The sequence below is a fragment of the Equus quagga genome, chromosome 3, assembly GCF_021613505.1.
Source record: "Equus quagga isolate Etosha38 chromosome 3, UCLA_HA_Equagga_1.0, whole genome shotgun sequence".
Classification (NCBI taxonomy): domain Eukaryota; kingdom Metazoa; phylum Chordata; class Mammalia; order Perissodactyla; family Equidae; genus Equus; species Equus quagga.
This window is the reverse complement of record NC_060269.1, coordinates 149630142-149653536: the sequence shown is the minus strand read 5'-3', so window position 1 is coordinate 149653536 and position 23395 is coordinate 149630142. Positions and strand designations below refer to the sequence as shown.

The 23395-nt window shown below is 45.7% G+C and overlaps 1 protein-coding gene across 3 annotated transcripts in view; it reads left to right on the top strand.

The window, feature by feature from the left end:
* EVC2 (EvC ciliary complex subunit 2) overlaps window positions 1-23395 on the top strand; it is a 131102-nt gene that overhangs the window by 88739 nt on the left and 18968 nt on the right. For all 3 annotated transcript variants that reach the window (XR_006887968.1, XM_046656746.1, XM_046656745.1), the window contains one exon: window positions 17785-18012. Coding sequence is in view for 2 of the 3 variants with exons in the window: in XM_046656746.1 (XP_046512702.1) it covers window positions 17785-18012 (228 nt within the window). In the remaining variant the exon portion in view is untranslated. The remainder of the gene's footprint in view (window positions 1-17784; window positions 18013-23395) is intronic.

The window sequence follows — 23395 nt, the reverse complement described above, 5'->3', positions numbered from 1 at the left end:
GTCTCACCTGCCCCGCTGATGGAGGAGAGAGACAGGGTGAGTGACCGGGTGAGAGGACTCCATGGTTCCCTGAGTGAGACTCTGAGCCCACCTGCCCTTTGCTCACCTCTCTCATTTCCATCTGAGGCATACGTTTGTCCTCAGCAGAAGCCAGACCCTTCACATGGGCGGAAGACACAGCCATCTGCCCCAGCTCTGGGGGAAGACTGGTTTTTTCGAGGGTGATTAATATTTCATTTTTGTCTTACACACTGATTTAAGAATTTACCTCACCTCTTAAAGTATAATAGCATTTATTTATTTTTTGCCTTTGAGTGTGTATGGCATTCTGGGCCCCTTGCTGGACACTTTCTTTCTTTCTTTCTTTTTTTTTGAGGAAGATTAGCTGTGAGCTAACATATGCTGCCAATCCTCCTCTTTTTTTTTTGCTGAGGAAGACTGGCCCTGAGCTAGCATCCGTGCCCATCTTCCTCTACTTTATATTTGGGACACCTACCACAGCATGGCTTGCCAAGTATTGCCATGTCCGCACCCGGGATCCAAACCAGTGAACCCTGGGCCGCCAAAGTGGAACGTGCGAACTTAACCACTGTGCCACCTGGCTGACCCTGCTCAATGCTTTATATGTCCATATATATCACACATTTACAATAGGCACATACAGTATATTACATGTATCAGCTGTACTATGTAGATATTAATAAGAACTGATGTGACTTGGGAGCTAAGTTCTCCACATGTGTTCATTCCTTTAATGACATCACGAATCCCATAAAAGGAGCCACCATGATCCCTGTACTGGAAGTGAGGAATCTGAGGCACAGAGAGGTGCCGTAACTCCTGGGCCGCATCCCAGCCTCTGGCTTCAGACCCCATCTTTTTGCCACCACGTTAGCCTGTCTCTCATTCACTCCATTATGTGCTTTAACCCTCCCAGCCTCTCTAAGAAGTTGGAACGATCAGTATCCCTACTTTGCAGGTGGGAAAACTGAGTCTCAGAGAGGTTAGCGAGTTCACCCAGGTCCATGCAGCACAGCGGGGCAGACACAGCGCTTGAACCTAAAGCTCTGTCTGTTCTTCATCGCTGCGCTGCCTCTGGACCGAATGCCCTGACCGCAATTGACGGGAGAGTGTTCCCACGAAACGTGCTTATTTCCCACAGGTGTGCCATGTGGGACAAACACGCCTTGGCTCCCACATATGTAAAATGAAGATTATGACAATCATGAGCCACTAGTCACAGGGTCTTTGTGAGGAGCAAATGGGCAGGAAGGCGCTTTTTAACTTTAGAGCGGGCCACAATGCTACTTTTTTCCAACAGTGGAGCAGCTCCCTGTGCGCCGTAACCTGGAGAAAGGCAGATGAGAGGCATTTGTCAGCTGTGACCTTTTCATGACAGGCCGTCTTCAAAATTGGCTGTTTCGTGGTGGCAAGTGCCAATAGAATAGGCACTCCCGAGTTAACGGCTTTGATGTTCCTCCCGGAATTGATCGATCGCATCTCTCAGCGTCGGAGCAGCGGTTGTTCCGATATTTCATTCACAGGGTAATTGCAGAGAGAAGTGACAGCCCTCAGTGTGCGTCTAGCCGCTGAGAGCTGTGTGATCCTGTGTCAGGATGGGGAAGTCCCTCAAAACTCCTGCAGCTGTCGAGGTGGGCTGGGCTTTGCTGACCACTGCCCAGAGACCCACTGCAGAGCCCCAGCCTGGTTGACAGTGTGGTGACCCACAGGGACTTGGGCTGCACAGCTGGGGCTGCAGAGCCTGCTGGAAGCACCTGCTCAGTGCCCCCTTTCTTTACCAGGACCCATGTCAGGTGTCCCCCCAACCCTCACCTCCAGGCTGATACTCTTCTGGACTCTTCCATCCGGAGACGTTGGGAGAATTGCCCAAGGTCACGCTGTCAGTGAGCGGTAGAGCTGGGGGTCAAACAAGGCGTGTCTGCCTCCTTCCCTGTGCCCTTTCTGTCACAGCATTGTGAAGACAGCCAGCTGTGACAATCAGACGGCTCCGGCCTCCCTAGGTGACTCTCTGGTCTTCTTCCCCACGTCCCCTCCCTTTCTTCCACTTCTGTCTTCTTCTTGGCCTCTCACCCTTCCTTTCCCTCTTCTCCTTCCGCTTCCTCCTGGAGGGAGCGTTTTGTGCAGCACTGTTCTAGGTGTCTGCTCTTGAGATCGTCTGAGCTTCGGAGGAGCAGCCAGTGTGCACATCAGCCCTTTCGAAGCTCACATCCCACTTTCAGATGGAAAATCCAGCGGAGTCATCCACGCTCCACCTGAGTGAATGGTTGTGTGACTAATTCAGAAAGGGTGGTATGAGGGGTTCAGGGAGGAAAAGAGAGACAGCCAGACAGACAGAGACAAAAGTGAGCTTCCTGCCTGCCCACGTTTCTGCACAGCTGATGGATTAATGGGGTGAACTGTCAGCTCTGGTCACAGGCAGCTGTCCTGAGAGGCTGGCGTGCACCTGTGACCAGAAATGGGATTCTCAGCCAGGGACGCCCAGTCCTTCTGACGGGCTCATTGCAAACTCACAGATGCACAGTTTTAACCCTGGAAGACTTTGGAGAGCGTATACATTTTCGAATAAGTGAATCAAGGCCCTAAGTAAGTTTCTGTTGTGATTGCATTAAACTTACAGGTTAGTTTGAGAATTGTCTTCCCCTCCAAAAAGATGGACTGTTTCTTATTTTATTTGGATCTTCTTTAGGATGTGTAATAGAATCTACAGTTGTTTCCATACGTAGGGTGACCGTATATCTTGATTTGCTTGGGACAGTCCCAGTCTCCCCTTTGGCCCCATGTCCCTTCCCACTGGCTCTCCCTGTCACTCTCATCTCAGGTGGTAAGTCACATGGTCACCTTACACATAAGGTCTTGTGTATTCTTTGTGGTGGTTCCCACATACATGTTAGATTTGACTGCAGTCGTGAATGATAACCTATCTTAACTTCTATTTTTTACGTATTTGATACTGGTGTAAAGAAATGTTACTAATTTTTATGAGTCTTTCTAGACTCCCTTGTTCCGTCTCTAGAGCCAGACTGCTGGGTCCAAGTCCTAGTTCAGCCACTTTCTAGCTGCGTGACCTTGAGCAAGTTACTTAATCACTCCGTGCCCCAGGAATCCTTATTCCTCATTCCTTTTTCTCATCACTGTTTCAGTGTCCTTGTCTGCTTGCTCCATCATCTCTCTCCTTGTTACTGATTGGTTCTTCTCTGGGTTGTGGATCATATTTTCCTGCTTCTTTGCATGTATTGTAATTTTTTATCAGATGCTTGGCATTGTGAATGTTACATCTTGGGTACTGGTTGTGTTTTCTTTAATAGTGTTGGGGTTCCAGCATGTAAAGTTATTTGGGATTAGTTTTATCCTTTCAAGACTTGCTTTTAAGCTTTGTTAGGTTAGATCAAGAGCTGCCTTTAGTGGAGGGCTAATTCGTCCCCACGGCTGAGGCTTACCCTTCTGGGGCCTGGGGCCTGGGGCCTCGTGTGCTATGGGGCCTTTCCACTCTAGCTAGTGGGAATGCTAACTCTTCCCAGCTCCATGTGAGCTCCAGCAACGGCTCTGCCTGTTCTTTTCTGGTGGTTCTTTCCCTGGCCTCACATAGCTATTTTTTTCAAGCATGCACAGTACTCAGCCAAAGACTTGAGGACACCCAGGCAGATCTCAGGAGCTCTCTCTCTCTCTCTGTTTGTGCAGCTCCCATCTCTCTGGGACTCTACCCCACAAATTCTAGACACGGTGGCCTCCCAAACTCTGATTTTGTTTTCTTAACCTAGTGAGGCTGCCAGCTCCCCATGCGCCCCCCACCCCACCCCACAACATTGCATCCTGGGAACTGCATCCCAGCCATAAGCTGGGGCAGCCGTGGGGCCCACCTTGTCTCTCTCCTGTCTCTCAGGAATCCCAGTCCTGCGCTGCCTTTTGTCCAGTGTCTGAAAACTGTTGCATCGTATACTTTCCTGGTTTTCTAGTTGTGGGAGAGTAAATCTGGTGAGAGAGCAGATCTGCTCCTTGTTACTCCGTCATGGCCAGAAGTGGAAATTTTTAACCTACCCTTTTGTTGTTGATTTTTAATTCTAACCTATCCTTTTCTTTGGGGGGAAAAAAAACCCTATTGTTTTGTTATTGGTGTCTAGTTTTATTATATTTTTGTTAGAGAACAAAGTGTATGTGATGATGATTCTTTGGGATTTTATTGAGGCTTACCCTGTGGCTTTATGCTAGGTCCATTTTGAAAGATATTTCGTTTGTCCTCTAACAGGCTGAGTCTGTTGTTAGGGATGGAGAAGGGAGCTCCAGGAGGCAGGGAGGAGCCAGGCCATGAGAGGCCTGGAGGGCTGCCCTGAGGAGCTCAGGCCTGCTGAGGCAGAATTGACAAGATTTGGGCACCTCGTAGAGAATATTTGGGGGGGTACATTCATTTCCAGTTCTGTATTGAGAACTTCTCTCCTGACCTCTGTGCTCGTTGGCCCCAGAGGATGCAGGCCTGGTCTTGGTCTGACCTGTTCTTTTCCTTCTGCTTGTAAGCTTGAGATGGGAGCTAAGGTGGCAGTCCCAGGCCCTATGGAGAAGTGATTGATCGCTGTGAACTGAAGGGCCCTGGGGCCAGCCACCTCAGCAAGAATAAGGTTCCAGTGTGGGCTTGGTAGATGGCCAAAGTCACCCTATGCAACGGTCAGTCATGTCAGTCCCTCTGCCCTCTCCAGGAGGGCAACCAAAGAGGGCTTCTCGGAAGTGAGTGCCCCATTGGTGAAGGGACATTTGGGTGCCTTCCTTGACCTCCGGGAGGCTATCACCACCTTGGGGCAGTTTATTGGAGCTGAAAGATGAGAAGGCTGCCCTTAAAATGGCCCCTGGCCAAGGTCTTACTTGTTGAATGATTGACCAGAACAGAGAATGTGTCTTTTTTTCTCCTGCCTCGATGCCTAGGCCAATCCGTAAAGCAGAGTGGGTACACAGCACAAATTGTGTAGCTCATTTTTACTCTCCAACTATTAGTAATAGATCTATCTGTCTACATCTATCATCTATCTATCTATCCATCCATCTATCTTACCTACCTCTATCTAGCTATCAGTGGTCTACCTATTTCTATCAATATGATTTACCTACCCATATCAATCTATCCATCCATCCCTCCATGTGCCATCATCTATACCAGTTTACCTACCTCTGTCTATCTGTCTATCTATCTACCTATCATCTTTGCTTTTACTTAATACTGAAACTTGAAGATTTTCCATATTGATACGTAAGAGTTTCCTCATCGCTTTTTATGGCAGCGTAGTATTTCATGATGTGTGTGAACGTTACATGATTTAACCACCCCTCAATTAATGAACATTTAGGTTCTTTTCAGTGTTTGATGTCTCAAGCACTCTTGGAACCTCTGCATGTATCCTACCCACCTCTGTAGGGAGGCAGGTGGAACAGCTCTTACTGTGCAGTTCACAGATGAGAACGCTGAGACTCAGAAAGCTTGAGCGGCTTGTCCAAAGTCACAGAGCTGGTAGATGGCAGAGCAGAGCCTAAAGCACAGGTCTCCCGATGCCCCTCCTTGTGTTCTATTCACAGATGTTTGATGGATCCAGAAATGAAGGGAACATTTCACCTAATCTTTGGTGTGTTCTCCTGCTGTTTTTGCACAGAGTATATATAAATTTCTCATAAATATTCTTTAGGAATATTTAAATATAAATGAAAAAGACATGACCATATTTCCTGCTCACCCGTTATTTCTGGTATTATTTTAATGATGTTGCCCTTCATTTCGGTGTCTTGTCTCCTACCTGTCCTCTCACCCATCCGTTATTCGTTCACTGTTGCCAGGTTTCATAATGTGCCATGCATGCACGCTTCGTTAGCCATCCTTTCACTCAGGAGCGGAACTCCTGCACTGCCATCGACCGTGTATTGTGTTTCTGCAGCTGCTTCGGCAATTATGCAGAGGTGGCTGGCGCTTCTGTCAGGAACAGCTCCTCACTCTCCTGTCATTTCAGAAGGGACTAGGGTTTAAGCATGAGAATAACATGCTCATTTTTAGAGGGCCTGACAAGAGAGAACACTGATGGCACAGGTCCTTATAAAGCTTAGAAAAGAAGGCGCATTGAAAGGGAATGCATTTTAGGAAGGGGAGGGAAAATCCGTCCATCCACAAAGCCTGGGAAGGCCTCCACATCTTCCTCTGCATGTCAACTCTTGCCGCCATGTTACCCCTTGAGGCAGACTGTGTCACACTTATCTCCCTGAAGCACCGCTCCGGGGGACTTTTCATTGCTTCCCACTGCCCCCAAACAGAACCCAGACTCTTGGGCATGGCCTTCAAGACCTCACAATCAGAATGCAGCTTCCCTTTCTAATCTATTCTACTTCCCCTGTCTCATATGGAAGAGTTACCATGGTTATCTTTGGAGGGTTTGAATGTAGTAAATTTTTTCTACATGTCCATTTAAAAATTTACTTTTCTTTCTTTTTTTTTTTTTTTTTGAGGAAGATTAGCACTGAGCTAACTACTGCAATCCTCCGCTTTTTGCTGAGGAAGCCTGGCCCTGAGCTAACATCCGTGCCCATCTTCCTCTACTTTATATGTGGGACACCTACCACAGCATGGCTTGCCAAGCGCTGCCATGTCCACACCTGGGATCTGAACCAGCGAACCCCGGGCTGCCGCGCCACTGGGCCAGCCCCTGCTTTTCATTTTTATTGAATTTATGTATATATTCTTTGAAAGAGTCAGATAATTCTACAAGGTTTGCGCTCAGAAAAGAACAGCCCCCTGCAACCACATCCCCACACATTTTCAAATCTTCAGGTGTAACGACTTTTAATTTTTTAGCTTAATCTTTTGGTTTTTACCTCCATATCTCTAAGTAACATGCTTGTCTTGCTATTTCTCATTTTCTCTGCTCATAGGCATTATCTGTTCACTTTTGTTTATGGGAGAAAGGATTTAACCATCTTTCTTCTTTCAACCTGCAACACACATGAGCCCGTCCTGTCCTCCCCCACCCCCAGTATAGTTAGATCCATATTTAAGATTTCTTTTACTGTGGTTACTTAACTGTTATTCATGTCTGAGCCACATAAAAACTGAGATTCATTTTTCTTTCCTGTATCACTTTTTGTTTTTCCTGGAGTTAATATTGTCCTTTGGTTTTTGTTTTTTGGTTGCTTTCCCATGTGCTCATCACTAATTCAGTCCACTTCTTGACAGTTGACTAAATAGCCTATTGGGCCCATCACACCAGACGTGTCTCATTAATTCCATCTTCTTGAGGACGTCTGTCTCTGTGACTCTGGTGTTCTCCAGTCTCGACGCTGCCCTTTATTCCTTATGCACACCTGCCATCTTGGGGTCATGCTCTGAATTTCCTTCTCTCCTCTCTTTCCTAATGTGTCCCTTATTTATTTATTTTTTTAAGATTTTATTTTTTTGCTTTTTCTCCCCAAAGCCCCCAGGTACATAGTTGTATATTCTTAGTTGTGGGTCCTTCTGGTTGTGGTATGTGGGACGCCGCCTCAGCGTGCCTTGATGAGCGGTGCCATGTCCGCGCTCAGGACTTGAACTGACGAAACCCTGGGCCACCTGAAGCAGAGCGTGCGAACTTAACCACTCAGCCATGGGGCTGGCCCCATGTGTCCCTTATTTTAATGAAACTCTTCCCATGTTTGTTTCCTAGGAAAGAGCATGGGAAAAGTTTAATATTTTGAAATTTTTCAAGACGGAAAATATTTCTGTTCTGCCCGCATACTTGACACATTGTTTGACAAATTTTCTTGAATGATTTTGATGGTTATCTCCCCTTCTTTTCTCTGGTCTGTCTTTCTAGATCTCTAATTATTCAGATGTTGGACCTCTTCTGCTTTTTCTCTTTCACTATTTTCTTTTTCTTGGTTCTTTTACTTTACTTGCTGGGGGATATCCTAAGTTTTATCTTCCAAACCTTTCCTTGAGTCTTCTGTTCAAGGTTTTAATTTCTAATTCTTCAAGAGGTGTTTTTCCTCTCCGAACGGTCTCTTCTAGAGAAATAACATTCTTTTGTTGTTTTAAGGCTTCTATAACTTTTTGTATCTCTCTGAGAACAGTTATATTTTTTAAAGTTCTTTTAAAACAAATTCCTGGGGGGCTGGCCCCGTGGCCGAGTGGTTAAGTTCGCGCGCTCCGCTGCAGGCGGCCCAGTGTTTCGTTGGTTCGAATCCTGGGTGCGGACATGGCACTGCTCATCAAACCACGCTGAGGCAGCATCCCACATGCCACAACTAGAAGGATCCACAACGAAGAATATACAACTATGTACCGGGGGGCTTTGGGGAGAAAAAGGAAAAAAAAATAAAATAAAATCTTTAAAAAAAAAAAAAAGAAACAAATTCCTGCATCTTGACAGTTACCTCTGTTCTTGAGAGGCTTTCCCAGGTGTGTGGTCACCGTTGGTGGACTGCTCATATTTAAGAGTGGAGTACCTGCAAGCTCCTTGGAGGCTCTGAGCCAAAGATGGTTCCTGTAGATTGTGACCTTCACTCCAGTGTGACTGAGCTGGACCATTCCCTTGGGGAACCCCATGTCGGTATCTTTAGGTCTCCCTTGAAGGCTGATCAGAGTCCCCAGAGAAGACCAGTCTCCTGGCCACATGGGAAAGGCCTGGCTGCCGACGTTTCAGGAGCCGAACGTGGGAAGAGTGGTGAGACTTCAGTAGTCAGTGTGTAAAGTTTCTCCTGAGCTCTCTGTTTTGTGTGTGGAGCCCCCAGCTTCGGTGGGCTCAGTTTGTCCAAGTTCACAGACTCTTCCGGAGAACACGTCTCCAGGGACCTGCTGGGCTGAGGGAGGAGCAGCGTCTGCTGGGCAGAACCGGGTGGGGGGAGTTCTGGGGACTTGTTTCTAAGTGAGATGCTCAACCTTTCCTCCTGTTTACCTTCAACTTTGACCTCCAACTTCTAGGTCTGTCTGGGGCTGGCGTTTTCTGAGATTTGGGGGGACTTTACGGTTTAAATCATGTGCTTCTTTGCCTACACCATTGCTGGCTTAATCTTTTGGGATCTGGGGAGTCCTTTACCACGCAGTCATCTCTCCAGCTTTTAAAATTTGTGGCTAGTATTTCCTCTCTTATTTTCCCCATCTTTCCCTTCTGCCTTAAAGAGAACAATAGATGCTTGTTATAAATCTACTGTCTTTCACCAGGAATATCCATTGTTAATATTTTTCCACATCGTGCATGTATTTTATAATTAGAAATGAAGAAACTTTTTTAAAGGAGGAAAGAAAATCCCCAATATTACAAATTATTATTTTTATCTTCTTCCTGCAACCTAAAGGAGACTCTATTTAACTAATTATAATGATGATAATAGAAGTAATAATAGTTGTGATAATAATGGCAGCTACCATTTATTAGGTGCTCATTAGGTACCAGAGATGGTACTAGGCATTGTCTCCTATTGTTTTATTGTGTTATTTTCACGGACAAAACTGAGACTCAGAGAAGTTAAGCAACTTGTCCAGGTCACACAGCTAGTTAAGTGGTAAGCTTGTATGTAAGCGATAACAGATCAACCATAAACAAAACAAACAAAACTATGCTGGCTGGTGTAAGGCAGTCCCCTTAGTTTGTTTGAGATTTTTGCACTTTGGTTATCTAGATGACGGGGTGGCTGGCCTTGTCTTTCCAGGCATAGGAATCAATTTTTCCATCTCTAAATCTAAGCACTGATGAGGTTTATTTAGCAAGGTGGTATTTCATTTAACAAATATTAACCCAAAATATCTTTACTGAGTCCACTCCCCTCCTAATGCGAGATGAGGAGAAAGTCTTAAACACTTTCCATCTTCTTAGTCCCTCTGGGCATTTTGAATGTACCCAGCAAAGCGTGTGTTAGACTGACCTGCTTTGTGCGAGGACCAGCCACTAGGATACAAGTGCACACTCATGTTTAAATGGTGTGTTATCGGTCTTCTCCCAGCATTTGGATGAGAGAGTCTTGTTGTGACCCCTCTCTGACCCCATTCCTTCCATGCAGGGGGACTTTGCTAGTGACATCCTGGCCTCTCTCCATCCTTGTCCACTTTTCTCCAGGGAGGCTGTTCTGTGATTGGTGGAATTAAAGAAGGGACTGGGCTTGCTCAGCCCAGCTCCCTCCCGTAGCAAGTTCCCATTCTCTTTCCACGATGTGATGAGCTTGGGGGGCAGGCCTGCTGTTTGGGGGCGTGTGTGTTCATTTGGACACACGTCTGAGCCACATTCTCTGATCTGGTTTCCATCAATATTAAAGCTGATGTTTGGCGTCTGTGTGGCTCACCCCTGCATCTAGTTGCATTTGTTTCCAAACCTGGATAAGGAGGGGGGGTGTGACGCCTTCAACTCCTTAGAATCCCAGTAATTCCCTGCTGATTGACAGGGGTGATTTCATTTTGTGTTTAAAGGATATCACAGTATAGAAGAATCTGCTCCTTTGAAATCCGTGTGCTGTCAGGGAAGGAAGGAAGGAAGATGTTTGAACTTCCCGTTTAAAATAAGAGTAGTTAGCAGCATATTGTTTTGCAAATGAATTTTTATTACTTTAGAGAGCTTGAGTATTTAATGAAGCCTGCCATTAATTCTTCATAGAAATGCAAATCTGTCTCCTTTCCCCAGGAGTGCTTTCAGACCAGGATGAAACCCTCTCTGGAGGCACATTCTTATGGTGCTGGAATTAACAAGCTTTCCGAAGAAGAAAAAAGGATTTTGGAGAATCTTTCTTTTCTTGATCTCACTGTCCACATTGTTCTTACAGCACATACAAAAGGCTTTACGTTTGCCCCACATTTTAGTTATGAATTTGCATCAGTAAAACTTGAGATATCCTCATGGACAGCTCATCTGCCCTGCATCTCTGCAGGGGACCAGGCCTTACAGGATGCTTGGGCCACCACCCATCCACCAGTGGGGAAGATTGAGAGCACGTGGAGGGAACAGGAAGATCTGAGCTCATGGCAGGTGTGCAATAAGGGGACCTCTCATCCATTTCTTGCTCACCTGCCCGGCCCTCGTGTTTTTCCTCATTGCCTCCTGTTTTCCCCTTCCTTTGCCTCAGGAGAAGGTCTTCCCTCTTCTCTCTGGCAGTCAGGGCCTCTGTAATGTGGTTTCTGTCCAGCCTCTATGGCTTCATCTTCCACTTTTCCTTTCAACTTTGGTCTAATTCACCTTCTTCCTCACCCCATGGGGACCCCATACACTCCTGCCTCAGTGCCTTTGATTGTGCTGCTCTTTGTTTCTGAATGCCTGGATCTTCCAACATCCAGTTCAAATGCCAATGTCTTCACCACCTCCCCTGACCCCTCTACCTCCTCCATCCTCTGAGCTCCCCTGTAGCACTATATGTGGACCTTCCTTATGGCACCAACCATATTATACCTGCAATAATAAGATTAATACCAACCATGACAACAACAGCTAACGTTTATTAAACACTCCAGTGTGTCAGGCACTGTTCTAGGCAATTAAAAGCAGCAGATTATTTAATAATCAAAATATGAGAGATTTCTGCTTCTGGACAAGACAGAGTAAAAAGGGTTGAATTAGGGGCTGGCCCCGTGGCCGAGTGGTTAAGTTCGCGCACTCCGCTGCAGGTGGCCCAGTGTTTCGTTGGTTCGAATCCTGGGCACGGACATCAAACCACGCTGAGGCAGCATCCCACATGCCACAACTAGAAGGACCCACAACGAAGAATATACAACTATGTACCAGGGGGCTTTGGGGAGAAAAAGGAAAAAAATAAAATCTTTAAAAAAAAAAAAACTCGTCAGCTCTTTAAAAAAAAAAAAAGAGTTGAATTACCCCTCACCTAAAACGAAAGAAAAAATTGAACAAAGTTTATGAAATAATGGTTTTCAAGACACTGGACAACAGTCAAAAGTGATCTCTGAGACATGGGAAACCAGAGAGTTGAGCCCTACAATGCTACTACCCTGAAGGGTTCGCAGGCTGTGCGTGGGGTGAGGCCCAGGCCCACCCTGGCAGACTCCTCGAGTGGAGGAGACAAAGCTAAGGATTCAGGGAAGCAGGGCAGCTAGACTAGGAAGGAGAGAGAACTCCCGAGATACCCACTGGAACCCCGTGAGTATTCAGCTGAGAACTGCTCGGCCCACACGTTTGAGGAAAGTACTCCAAGCCAGCAAAAGAACGGCCCCAAAGGTGCAGAGAGAAGAGAGCCCAGTGCCCCCACAGGGCGGGGACAGTGAGGGTTCCCTCCAGCCGGGCTAGGAAACCTCGTCACTCGTGAGGTGATGGATATACTCCTCCCAAAGATCTTGCCTCCTTAGTGAGAGTTATTAGCCGTTAGCTAAACTCTGCTCTGGTCCTACCTAAAAAACCTTAAAAACCAGACCAGGAAAGATCAAACTGATTCCAAGTAACTTGCCTGCATCCCAGGACAGAGCGTAAGAATTTTGTATTCCATATAGAAATACGAAAATATCCAGGGCCAACAAGGGAAAGTTCACGATGTCCCTCATCTAATTAAAAGTTACCAAGCGTGCAACAAAGCAGGAAAATGTGGCTCCTAAGGAAGAGAAAAGCCGGGACTGGGAACCAACCCAGAACTGACACAGACATTGGGACCAGCAGAGAATAGCATTCAAACTGTCATTCTAACTGTGTGTCATATGTTGAAAACAAGTTAAACAGAGCTATGGAAGATATCAAAAGACCCAAATCAAATTTCTAGAGAAGAAAACTCCGTAGTTTTCACACACACATATGTATGATATATGATGTATATTGCATAGGGTTAACAGCAGAATAAAGATTGCAGGAAAAAGATGAGGTAACTTGAAGACACAGTAATATAAATGATCTAACATGAAAACAGAGGGAAGAAATGAACAGCATCCGTGAGGTGTGGGACAGCTTCAGGTCGCCTAGGATGTGGGGGATTGGATCTGCTGAAGTTGAGGAGAGATAAAGAGGAGAACGGAAAAACGGGAGAAGAAATAATGGCTGAAAATTTCCCAGATTTGATGAAAGCTATCAACCCACAGATTCAAGAAGCTCAACGAATCCCAGATGTAGGAAATGTGGAGACAACTGCACCATAGTCACATTGGTCCAAACCAGTGATAAAGAGAAAATCTTAACAGCAACCGGAGGAAAAAGATCTATTGCCTACAAAGGAGCAGCTTCTAGAAGATTTCTTATTGCAAACACTGTAAGCGAGAAGACAATGGAGCAATGTCCTTAATGCATTGGGGGGAAAACCGTCACGCAGAATTCTACAACTAGACAAAATATCTTTCAAGCATGAAGATGAAAGAGACTTTTTCAGACATACAGAGGCTGAACGATTTCACCACCAGGAGACTCACACTATAAGATAGGTTTAAGAAGTCCTTTGGGCAGGAATTCCATCCCAGATGGAAATCTGGAACCCCACAAAGAAATGAGCACTGGAAATGGCAACTACATGGATAAATATCTAAGATTCTCCTCTTATTTTTAAATCTCTTTAGAAATTAATTGTACGTACAATAGAATATTATTCAGCTGTGAAAATGAATGATATTCTAATGCATGTTACAATGGGGACAAACCTCAAAAACATTATGAGAAGCCAGACACAACAGCTCACACATTCTATGATTCCGTTTATGTGAAATGTCCAGAACAGCTAAAAGAGTAGAAACAGAAAGAAGATCGGTGGTTGCCAGGGGCTGGGGGAGGGGAGACGGGGGTAAGCCCATAATGCTTATGGGGTTTTCTTTTAGGCTGATGAAAATATTTTGGAACTAGATAGAGGTGATGGCTACACAACACCGTGGATGTACTGAATGCCACTCAGCTGTTGACTTTTTTTTTTCTTCATAAAGATTGGCACCTCAGCTAACAACAGTTGCCAATCTTCTTTTTTTGTTTTTAATTGCTTTTTCTCCCAAAATCCCCCCAGTACATAGTTGTATATAGTTTTTTAGTTGTGGGTCCTTCTAGCTGTGGCATGTGGGATGCTGCCTCAACATGGCCTGACGAGCAGTGCCATGTCTGCACCCAGGATCCAAACCGGCGAAACCCTGGGCTGCCGAAGCAGAGCGCGTGAACTTAACCACTTGGCCTCAGGGCCGGCCCTAGCTGTTGACTTTAAAATAATTAATTTTATGTTGTATGAATTTCACCTCAATACAAAATCTTTTTTAAATGACTGTTTCAACAGAAATAATTAACTAATGCGAGGTTTATACGTGTATAATTAAAATGTATGACAAAAATAGCCCAAAGACCAGGAAGGGACGAATGGAAGGCTGCTGTAAGGTTCTTATATTCCACATGATGCAGGATAATATCACTCGAAGGAAGACTGTGAGAAGTGCAAGATGTGTAATGTACGCCCTAAACCACCTCTAAGATGACAACACAGAGTATTAGCTAATGGACCGCAGAGGGGATGAAATGGAGACATCAGAAATACTCACCTCAGAAGGCGATGGTAGGAGAGGATGCGCCTTAAAATGGTTATGCTGAGTGAAAACAGCCAGACAGAAACAGTACTTACTGTGTGATTCCATTTACATAAAAATCTAGAAAATGCAAACTAATCTATAGTGGCAGACAGCAGGTCAGCTGTGGCTGGAGGGTGTGAGGGTGGGATACACAGGACATGAGAGACTTTGAGGGGTGATGGGTGAGCTCGCTATCCTGATCGCATTCACCATCCCAATTTCGGTCTTTGGTTGCATGGGTGTGTAAACATGTCAACACGTAGACACTTAGCAAATTATAGACTTTAAATATGTGCAGGTTATTGCACAGTAATTGTACCTCAGTAAAGCTTTTTGTTTTATCCTATGTGTTGGGAGGTGTTATTCTTGCCATTTTACAGATGAGGAAATGTGGGCCTCGAAGGCTTAGTGGACTTGCCCCAGCTCAGCAGCTAGTAAGCTGCAGGGTGGATCCCACACCGGGGCGTCTGGCTCCGGAGCGCGGGCCTCCACCTGCGCCTCCTCCCTCCTCGGTTATGAGCCCGTTCAGGTTACATCGGTGTCTGAGTCATCTCTGCCTCTTCTCTCCCCTCCCCATCCTCTAGGTGCATCACACATTCCTTTATACTATATTTGATACTTATACATATTTGATGCTCACTAAATTTTTTTGTCTTAATAAACAAAGGTGTAAATATATTTTCCATTTGTGAACTTACTGTGAAAAAGTGACCCTGGGAAAGGGAGTTTGCGGGAAGACAGATCTGTAAAGAACTGTAGAGACATCTTCCGAGCCTTCCCACGTAGAAGTAATCAGACACAGCTCTTGGGGTCCCATTCTCACAGGGCATGTCCAGCCTTGCGAGGACGTTGGACCGCCTGTATGAGCCGTGTCTATGCAAGCTGAGTCCAGCTGCTGGCCCTTACAGAAGGCCCATCCGGGAGGCCCAGGCCCAGGATCTGCAGTTTCCATGGAAACCAGTCCGTGGGCGGGTGCCTGTCACCTGGTTCTCCAAGCTGGGGAAAGATTGGGGTGTGCTAGCAGCCTTTTGAGAACAGGACGTCTTGTTCCCTTTCGAGCGTGGACATGAACCGCCTTCTCCCAGAGGAACTGTGTTTCTTTACTACGGTGCTGTGCATGGTTGCCTCTGGCCCCTGACGTCTGTGGGCTTCCCTGTGAGTCACAGATGCCTGCCCCGGCAGCGTACGTCTTTGCAGAACCACGTTCCATTTATTGTCCTTCCTCACCCTGCGAGGCCTATTTTAGGTACCACCTTCCCAAGAAGCTTTTGCAGGTCCTCCAACCAGAATTTTGTTCCCCAGCCAACAGCTACCGCAAGTGGGCTATTTGCTTCTTTGGGGCACTTTTTCCTTTTCCCTACATCAGAGGTTTTCCTGAAGGACAGATCATTAAGATGAAATTTGAGCTTTTCAAACCAGGACTTGCATTCCCTGAGGGACACAGGGACAGGCACAGGAAGGTTGTACAGCCGTGGGAGGAGCCCGGGCCATGAGCTCTGCCAACCTTCAAGTAAAGACTTTTCCTTATGCCGACTACTTCAACACTTCTGAATATAAACATATGAATATTAGAAATAGGTTACATAGGGGCCAGCCCGGTGGTGCAGCGGTTAAGTTTGCATGTTCTGCTTCAGTGGCCTGGGCTTCGCAGGTTCGGATCCCGGGTGTGGACATGGCACCTCTTGTCAAGCCATGCTGTGGCAGGCGTCCCACATATAAAGGAGATGAAGATGGGCACGGATGTTAGCTCAGGGCCGGTCTTCCTCAGCAAAAAGGAGGATTGGCAGCGGATGTTAGCTCAAGGGCTAATCTTCCTAAAAAAAAAAAATAGGTTACATGTCAGAAAACAAAATTCCACAAACTTTTTCAAATTTTTATATTGTGGTAAAGTGTATGTAGCATGGAATTTACCATTTTAACCATTTTTACATGTCCAGTTCAGTGGCATTAAGCACATTCACATAGTTGTGCAACCATCCCCACCATCCATCTCCAGAACTTTTTCATCTCCCCAAACTGAAACTCTGTGCCCATTAAACAGAAACTCCCCCTTTGCCCCTCCCAGCCCCTGGCCCCCACCTTTCTGTTTTTCCATCTCTGAATTTGATTACGCGAGGTCCCTCATATAAGTGGAATCAGCCAGGATTTGGCCTCTTGTGACTGGCTCATTTCACTTAGCATAGTGTCATCCGTGCTGTAGTGTGCATCAGAATTTCTTTCCTTTTTAAAGCTGAATAATATCCCATTGTGTGGATACATCCATTCCTCTGTTGGTGGACACTGGGGTTGCTTTTCCTTTGGGCTATTGTGAATCAAATTCCATGGGCTTTTACAGGTAAAATGAAGTACTTCAAGGGGGTATTATGCTTGTGCAGGCTACTTTTTGCTTTGTACTTTGGCTCCCTGTGCAGGGGAGACGGGTGCACATTTACAGGGAGCTGCCTTTAGGGGCTCAGGCGGTGAGGTCTGAGAAGCATTAGACTGCGTTGTTCACTGTAGCAGTTTTTCTAGAGCAAGTATGAGAGGTAGTGGTAGTGGAGAAAAAATATAGAGAGATGCCAAAATGAACTGCTTAGTGGAGCGAATGAGTGGAGTGAGTGGATTCAGTTGTCTAGAATCCGCTGAGCCCCTGGGTGCTGGGCCCGCCCCCAGACGAGCTCTGTCCTTGTGGGGTGGACGATGTGGTGAGTGCCAGCATGGGAGAAGGGCATGGAATGAAAGAAACACAGAGAAGAGCGTGACAACAGGTGCAGAGCGAGGATGCTTCAAGGCGGGGAATTGGGAACCAGAGACCCAGCGGACGAGTGGGAGATTTCAGGAGGACGAGGCTGCAGGGCATGCCAGTCACAGCGAGGAGCTCGGATGGTAGACACAAAGGGCGTGGTGTGTGGGGCTGTGAGCGATCAGGAACGGTGGAGGTCCAGGTGTGTGGGGGGCTGCAGAAAGAAGAACAGACCTTAGCTGGGAGCAGGTGGGGAAGGGCCTCAGGGCCTGTGAGGAGGTTGGAACTCTCGTCCTCTAGGTTGGGGAGCCTTTCAAGGATTTTGTGCTGGACAGCAACACAGTTCAATTTACCTTCCGGAGGGGTACATGCGGAATGAGCAGCTGGACTCCGAAAGCCCCGGAGAGTCTTTAAAAGCAGAGACGCCCTTGTGGTCTTAAATTGTGCACTGCAGGTTCCAGCACTGCTTCCTTGTAAATATTTGAGATGCGCCCCAGAGTCCCGAATTAATGACTGGCTGCCTTGTGTAGGCTGCCTGCTCTCTCTCTCTGACCCGCCCTCCACTCACAGCTCTCTGGTCTCTGGCTCGGCCCCTCCCCAGGTCCGAGGAGAATTGCTGCGGGAGAGAGTGCAGCAGCTGGAGGCCCAGGAGGGTCGCTTTGCAGAGTCCCTCGTCTCCCTGCAGTTCCAGAAGGCGGCCAGGATGGCCAAGACCCTGTGGGCATACACCGCCCTCCTGAGCATCCAGGACCTGCTTCTGGAGGAGCTGAGTGCGTCGGAGACCCTGACAAAGGCAGCCTGTGCACAGATCCTGGAGTCGCACAGCCCGGTGAGTGCAGGCCTGGGGAAGGGAGGAGGATGAGCAGGCATCGACAGCCATTGGTTCTTTCTGGTGCCGCCTCCGTGCCTCCATTTCACTGTCCTGTCTGTGCCGTAGGCTTCAGTGAGGTACCGTACACGGGAGCACACTGCACCCTCCAACCCAAGGCTGCCCTATTTCATTGCCTCTAGGAAGCAAACCTTGTGAATTCTAACATTTTTAACATCTCTGCAACCGGGATGCCTCTTATAGTCGACAGCAGTGTTGTTTCTTTCATAGCGCTATGAAAAATAACAGTGTAGCTTTCACTTAATGGTACTTTGGATGCAATGACATAACAGATTATTTTTTATTTTTATAATTCTAGTATTTACCATTATTCCTCCATGCTGCATTTTTTTTTAAGTTCAAGAGGCATATTCATAAACAAAAGCTATGGAAGTAACCGTTTTGAGGACTGCTTTTAGGTCCTTTATGTGTGGATTTTAGTATTTCATACATTACTTATAGTGAGGAAAGGAAACTCACATTTCTTGGGTGCCACGTATGTGGCAGGCAAGCACTGGCAAGCTTTGACTGGACATACACTCATTTAGGCATTAATAATTCTTTACTTAATCATGTGTCTTAAGATGATCGTTTAAGCATGATTATTATTAATCGTTTAAGCATGATTAATAAGTCGCCATTTTATGCTGCTTTCCAGTTTTGCTCTTTGTTGTACATTATATCAATTAATTATTGAGCCATGCTGTGGAGTAGGTCCTGTTATCATGCTCGATTCTCAGGTGAAGACATTGAGAATCAGGCAGGTGGCAGGTCAGTATCTTTGTGAAGTCCAGTGGCTGACAGATGACAGGAGCCAGAAATCAGTCTGTTCGGACTTTTATCCACTCCGTCATGTCCATGACTGTCCCAGTTGATCTTGCCAATGGGGGTTGCCATCATTTCTTTTAGAAAGTAATAAATAACATTGGACTCTGAAGAGTCCGAAACTATTTTTCCACAAACATTATGCGCCCTGCACTGTGAGAACTGTTTTTAGGGATAGAAAGGAAGTGGAAGCGTTGTTGGTATTCCAGCTCAAAACACCCCGATGCTGGGTAAATAAAAATAAGTATTTTTTTAATGCTTTGTGAGCTCAGGAGAGAATATGGAAACTCCCCAAGAGCCAAGGAGATGCAGAGGAAGCTGAGCTCACAGAGGAGAGGACAGGAGGCCCAGGGGCTGGGGATTTGGAGATAAATTTGGAGGAAATAGGAGATGGGGCTGTGGGATGTCCTGAGGAGGCAGAACACCCAGGGAGGGGTCAGAGGAGAAAGCCACCTGCTGCCCACAGGAGCCACCAGGGAAAGCTGTGCTGCAGCCCTGCTCCAGGCGGGGTGGGGGTGGGGGAGTCTCCCCTGCCAATCTGTAACCAAAGGCTTCCACTGGTGTGAGGGAGGAATCAGGAAACCTCCAAGGTGACAAGTTAAATTAAAATGGTTGAGGTTGGGGGCTGGCCCGGTGACGCATCGGTTAAGTTCACACATTCTGCTTCAGGGGCTTGGGGATCGCCAGTTCAGATCCTGGGTGCAGACATGGCACCGCTTGGCAAGCCATGCTGTGGTAGGCATCCCACATATAAAGTAGAGGAAGACGAGCATGGATGTTAGCTCAGGGCCAGTCTTCCTCAGCAAAAAGAGGAGGATTGGCGGCAGATGTTAGCTTAGGGCTAATCTTCCTCAAAAAAAAAAAAAAAAAGGTTGAGGTTGGTTGACTGCCCTGGTGTATGACTGAAGCAAAGACAAATCCTTTCCAGGGAAACATATTCTCAATCCAGGCACTTTAGGATTCCCGCAGATTAAGTTCAGCCGAAGATGAGTTCTCAGTTAAAGTTTAAAAAGTCACTGAACACGTAAAGAAGCAAGACAAGATGACCTATATACAAGAGAAACAAAAAACGATGGATTAGAATCCCCAAAGACTTTAGATAGTCTGAATTATCAGTATAGAATGTAAAATAATGACTTAGGAAATTGTTAAAGAAGTTAAAGATAACAAAATGATTTAAAAATTTCATTCACTCAGAGAGCAAAGTGATTCTATGACATATATAATCATATGTCACTTAGTGACAGGGACACGTTCTGAAAAAGGCATCCTTAAGCGATTTTGTCATTGTACAAACATCACAGCGTGTACTTACACGAAAACTAGATGGCAGTGCCTACTACACACCTAGGCTGTGTGGTACTAATCTTATGGGACCCCTGTCATCTAGGCAGCCTACCTTTGGTGGAAACTTCATTATGCGGTGCATGACTATATTGTAATACTCAAAAAAAGCAAAAAGAAAAAAGAACAACAAGGAGAAACTGACAAATCTATCATTGTAGTGGGAAATTTCAGCACATCTGTTTCTGTGGTTGATCAAATGAAACGCAAGGAAAGATATAGATGAACTGAATAACACGTTTAACAACCTGTTTTTCACACACATCTACAGAATCTCACAGCCAAGTGTGGACAAATATTTATTCTTCTTCAGCACACATTGGAACAGTTAAAAACTAATTTTGACTGACTGTTTGAAAAGGGGCAATTAAATTCAAATCAGTTTTTAAAAAGATTATTACCAAAAGTCCATACTTGGGAAGTTTAAAAACATACTTCTGAATAATTCATGGGTCAAAGAAATCATAATGGAAATTTATAAGTACATAGAACAGAAAAATAAATATGACATATCAAAATTTGCAGGATTCAGCTAAAGCAGGTTTTAGAGGGAAATTTATGCCCTCAACTTATATTAGAAAAGAAGAAAGGCTCACAATTAATCATATAAAAAATTAGGGGAACCAACAACCAATGAACCTGCAGAAAGTCAAAGGAAGAAGACAGCATAAATAAAGTTAAAAACAAAACTACCGTAGAGAGAATCAAAAGTGAAATGTTGAATTTTTTGAAAAGAGTTAATAAAATATACAAATCTCTAGCAAGACTGGCCATTAAAAAAAGAGATAAAGGAGAAGTAATATCCAAAATATAAAAAGCAAGATAACTGTAGATGCAAGAGAGTTTTTAAATATTAGAGAATTCAATAAATAACTTTATGTAGATGAATCTGAAAATTGAAATGAAATGGAGAGTTTTTTAGAAAAAATATAGATGGCCAGAATTGGCTCAAGTGGAAAACAAGTCTAGTTTAGTCCTATTACCGTGAAAGAAATTGATTCAGCAGTTACAAAATCTGCCACACGCGAAGAAACAACTAATGCCGATAGTTTTATAGGTGAGCTCCACCACACTGTAACGTACAAATTTTTCCAGTCTCATATACACATTGTTCCTGATGTTAGAAAAACAGGCAATATTCCTCATTTTATGAAGCTCAGATAACCTTGACACCAAAACTGGGCATGAATCATATGAGAAAGGACAATCACAGTTCGTTCTTACCGTGAACGGTAGATGTGCAATTCATAACCCAGCCATCTATAAAATAAATTTAGTACAACATGGCCAGGTTGAGTTTTTCTCAGGAATATAAGCTTTATTTAACATTAAAAGCTCCATTTACAAAATTTAACAGATTAAAGGAAAAAAGAAAAAAGTCATATGATCATTTCAGTATATACAGAACAAGGATTTTATTGAATTCAACACCCATTCAAGATAAAACTTCTTAGCAAATTAATAGGAGGAAACCTCTACAAAGGCTTTGCCCAGAACCCACAGCACCTATCGCTCCGCGAGGTGACTGGCATGGAGGTGGGCACTGTCCTGGATTACGGGTGAGGGGGCTGCTGAGGCCTTCAGAGAAGGGCAGGTCCAAGGTCATGTATCGAGTTAGGGACAAAGTGAGACACTGGAGCCTCTGGCTTTCAGTTCACAATTCATCTGCCCGTCGTAAGCGCCCTGAGAAATAGCCTCGCCTCAGCGCTGACACACCCGATGGCCCTTTTCACTCAAGACCACCCTGATTTCTATTACTAATCAGCTAGCACAACGCTTACATTTTCCATTTTATCTGAAAGCCCTTTTGAGCAATGTCAAAGCTTCCTTATTCTCTAGTGTCTTTAGAATAGAAGTTAATGTGTGTCCTGAACCAGAAGCGACTGAGAGGAAGTCAGATGATGCCGTGGGATCAGATTGGTGCGACGGCGAGGGCTAGATGCACTTTTTTTCTCCATCTGCATTTGGAGGGAGACATACCTGTGGTTTTGCTCCAGATATTAGACTTTCATTCTGCTGTTTGATCGTTCTGTGAAAACCACTTTCCCATTGGGAACGGGCTTTTAAGTTGTAAACCTTCGGGAGAATTAAAAAAAGCATGAAATGAAATGCTTTGGAAGAAATGACTCCTGAGAAAACTATATCAAGCGCGGCTCATCTGATGAAAGATTCAGACTCATTTCGTGAAAGTGGAACGGATGCAGTGCATGACTGAATCAGGGGCGAGGCGGCAATGAGGGGCAAATTTGAGTAGGATGGACTTACAACCAGTGACCCTGAGCTCACCGTACCCGCTGTACTGGCATTTCGGTTTACATTTCTGTGCACCCCGCTCCCCAAGCCTGAACCGGCTGTCTTTGTTCTTCCCTCTGGCTTGTTGCCCACATGAAGCGAGTCACCCAGTCTTCCCTTCTGCCTGAATTTTCTCACTTCTGGCTTTTGCCGCCCATCTTCACTGCTCTGACGAATCTAGACCTGAAAAATAAAAATGGCACGAATAGTCGCTTACATTCACTGAGCTCCCAGTAAGTCCAAGGTATCGTGTTAAATGTTTAACCCTCCGTCCACCCCAGGAGATTTTTCTACCCATTCTGCAGATGAGGAGTTGAGGCTTCGGAAGGTGAGGTCGTTTCCCCAAGGCCCACAGGCGGGCAGCAGAGCCCGCACCCCCTGCCTGCCAAGCTCAGCTCTGCCCTCACGTCAGTCCCCACCTGCCTCTCCCTTTTCCTTCTCCGGTCCCCTCCACACCGCAGCCAGAGGGATCTTTCCAAAAAGTAAAAATGATCATTGACAGCCCCATCCCCCAGCTCCAGATCTTAAAATCTCACCTCTACCACTCCCTCCCTTGGACGCTGCATTTTAGCCCCCTGGTCCCTCTTGCTGCTCCGTGAACACTTGAGGCACATACAGGCCTCCGTTCCTTTCAGGGTGTCTGCCTAGAATGCTTCTGCCGCACCCCCTGCAAACTCCTATCCAGATTCTAAGACAAGCAAACCTCACCTCTTCTGTGAAGCCATCCCTGATTCCCTCAGGCCGAGTTGGTCTCTCCCAGCTTTGTGCTCGAATAACCCTCCAGCCCGAATCTCTGCATTAGCAAATGTTGGCTGTTGCCTCTCCCTCTAACTGTGTTTGCACATCTGTCTCCCACACTGGACTGTGAGTTCCCAGAGTCTAA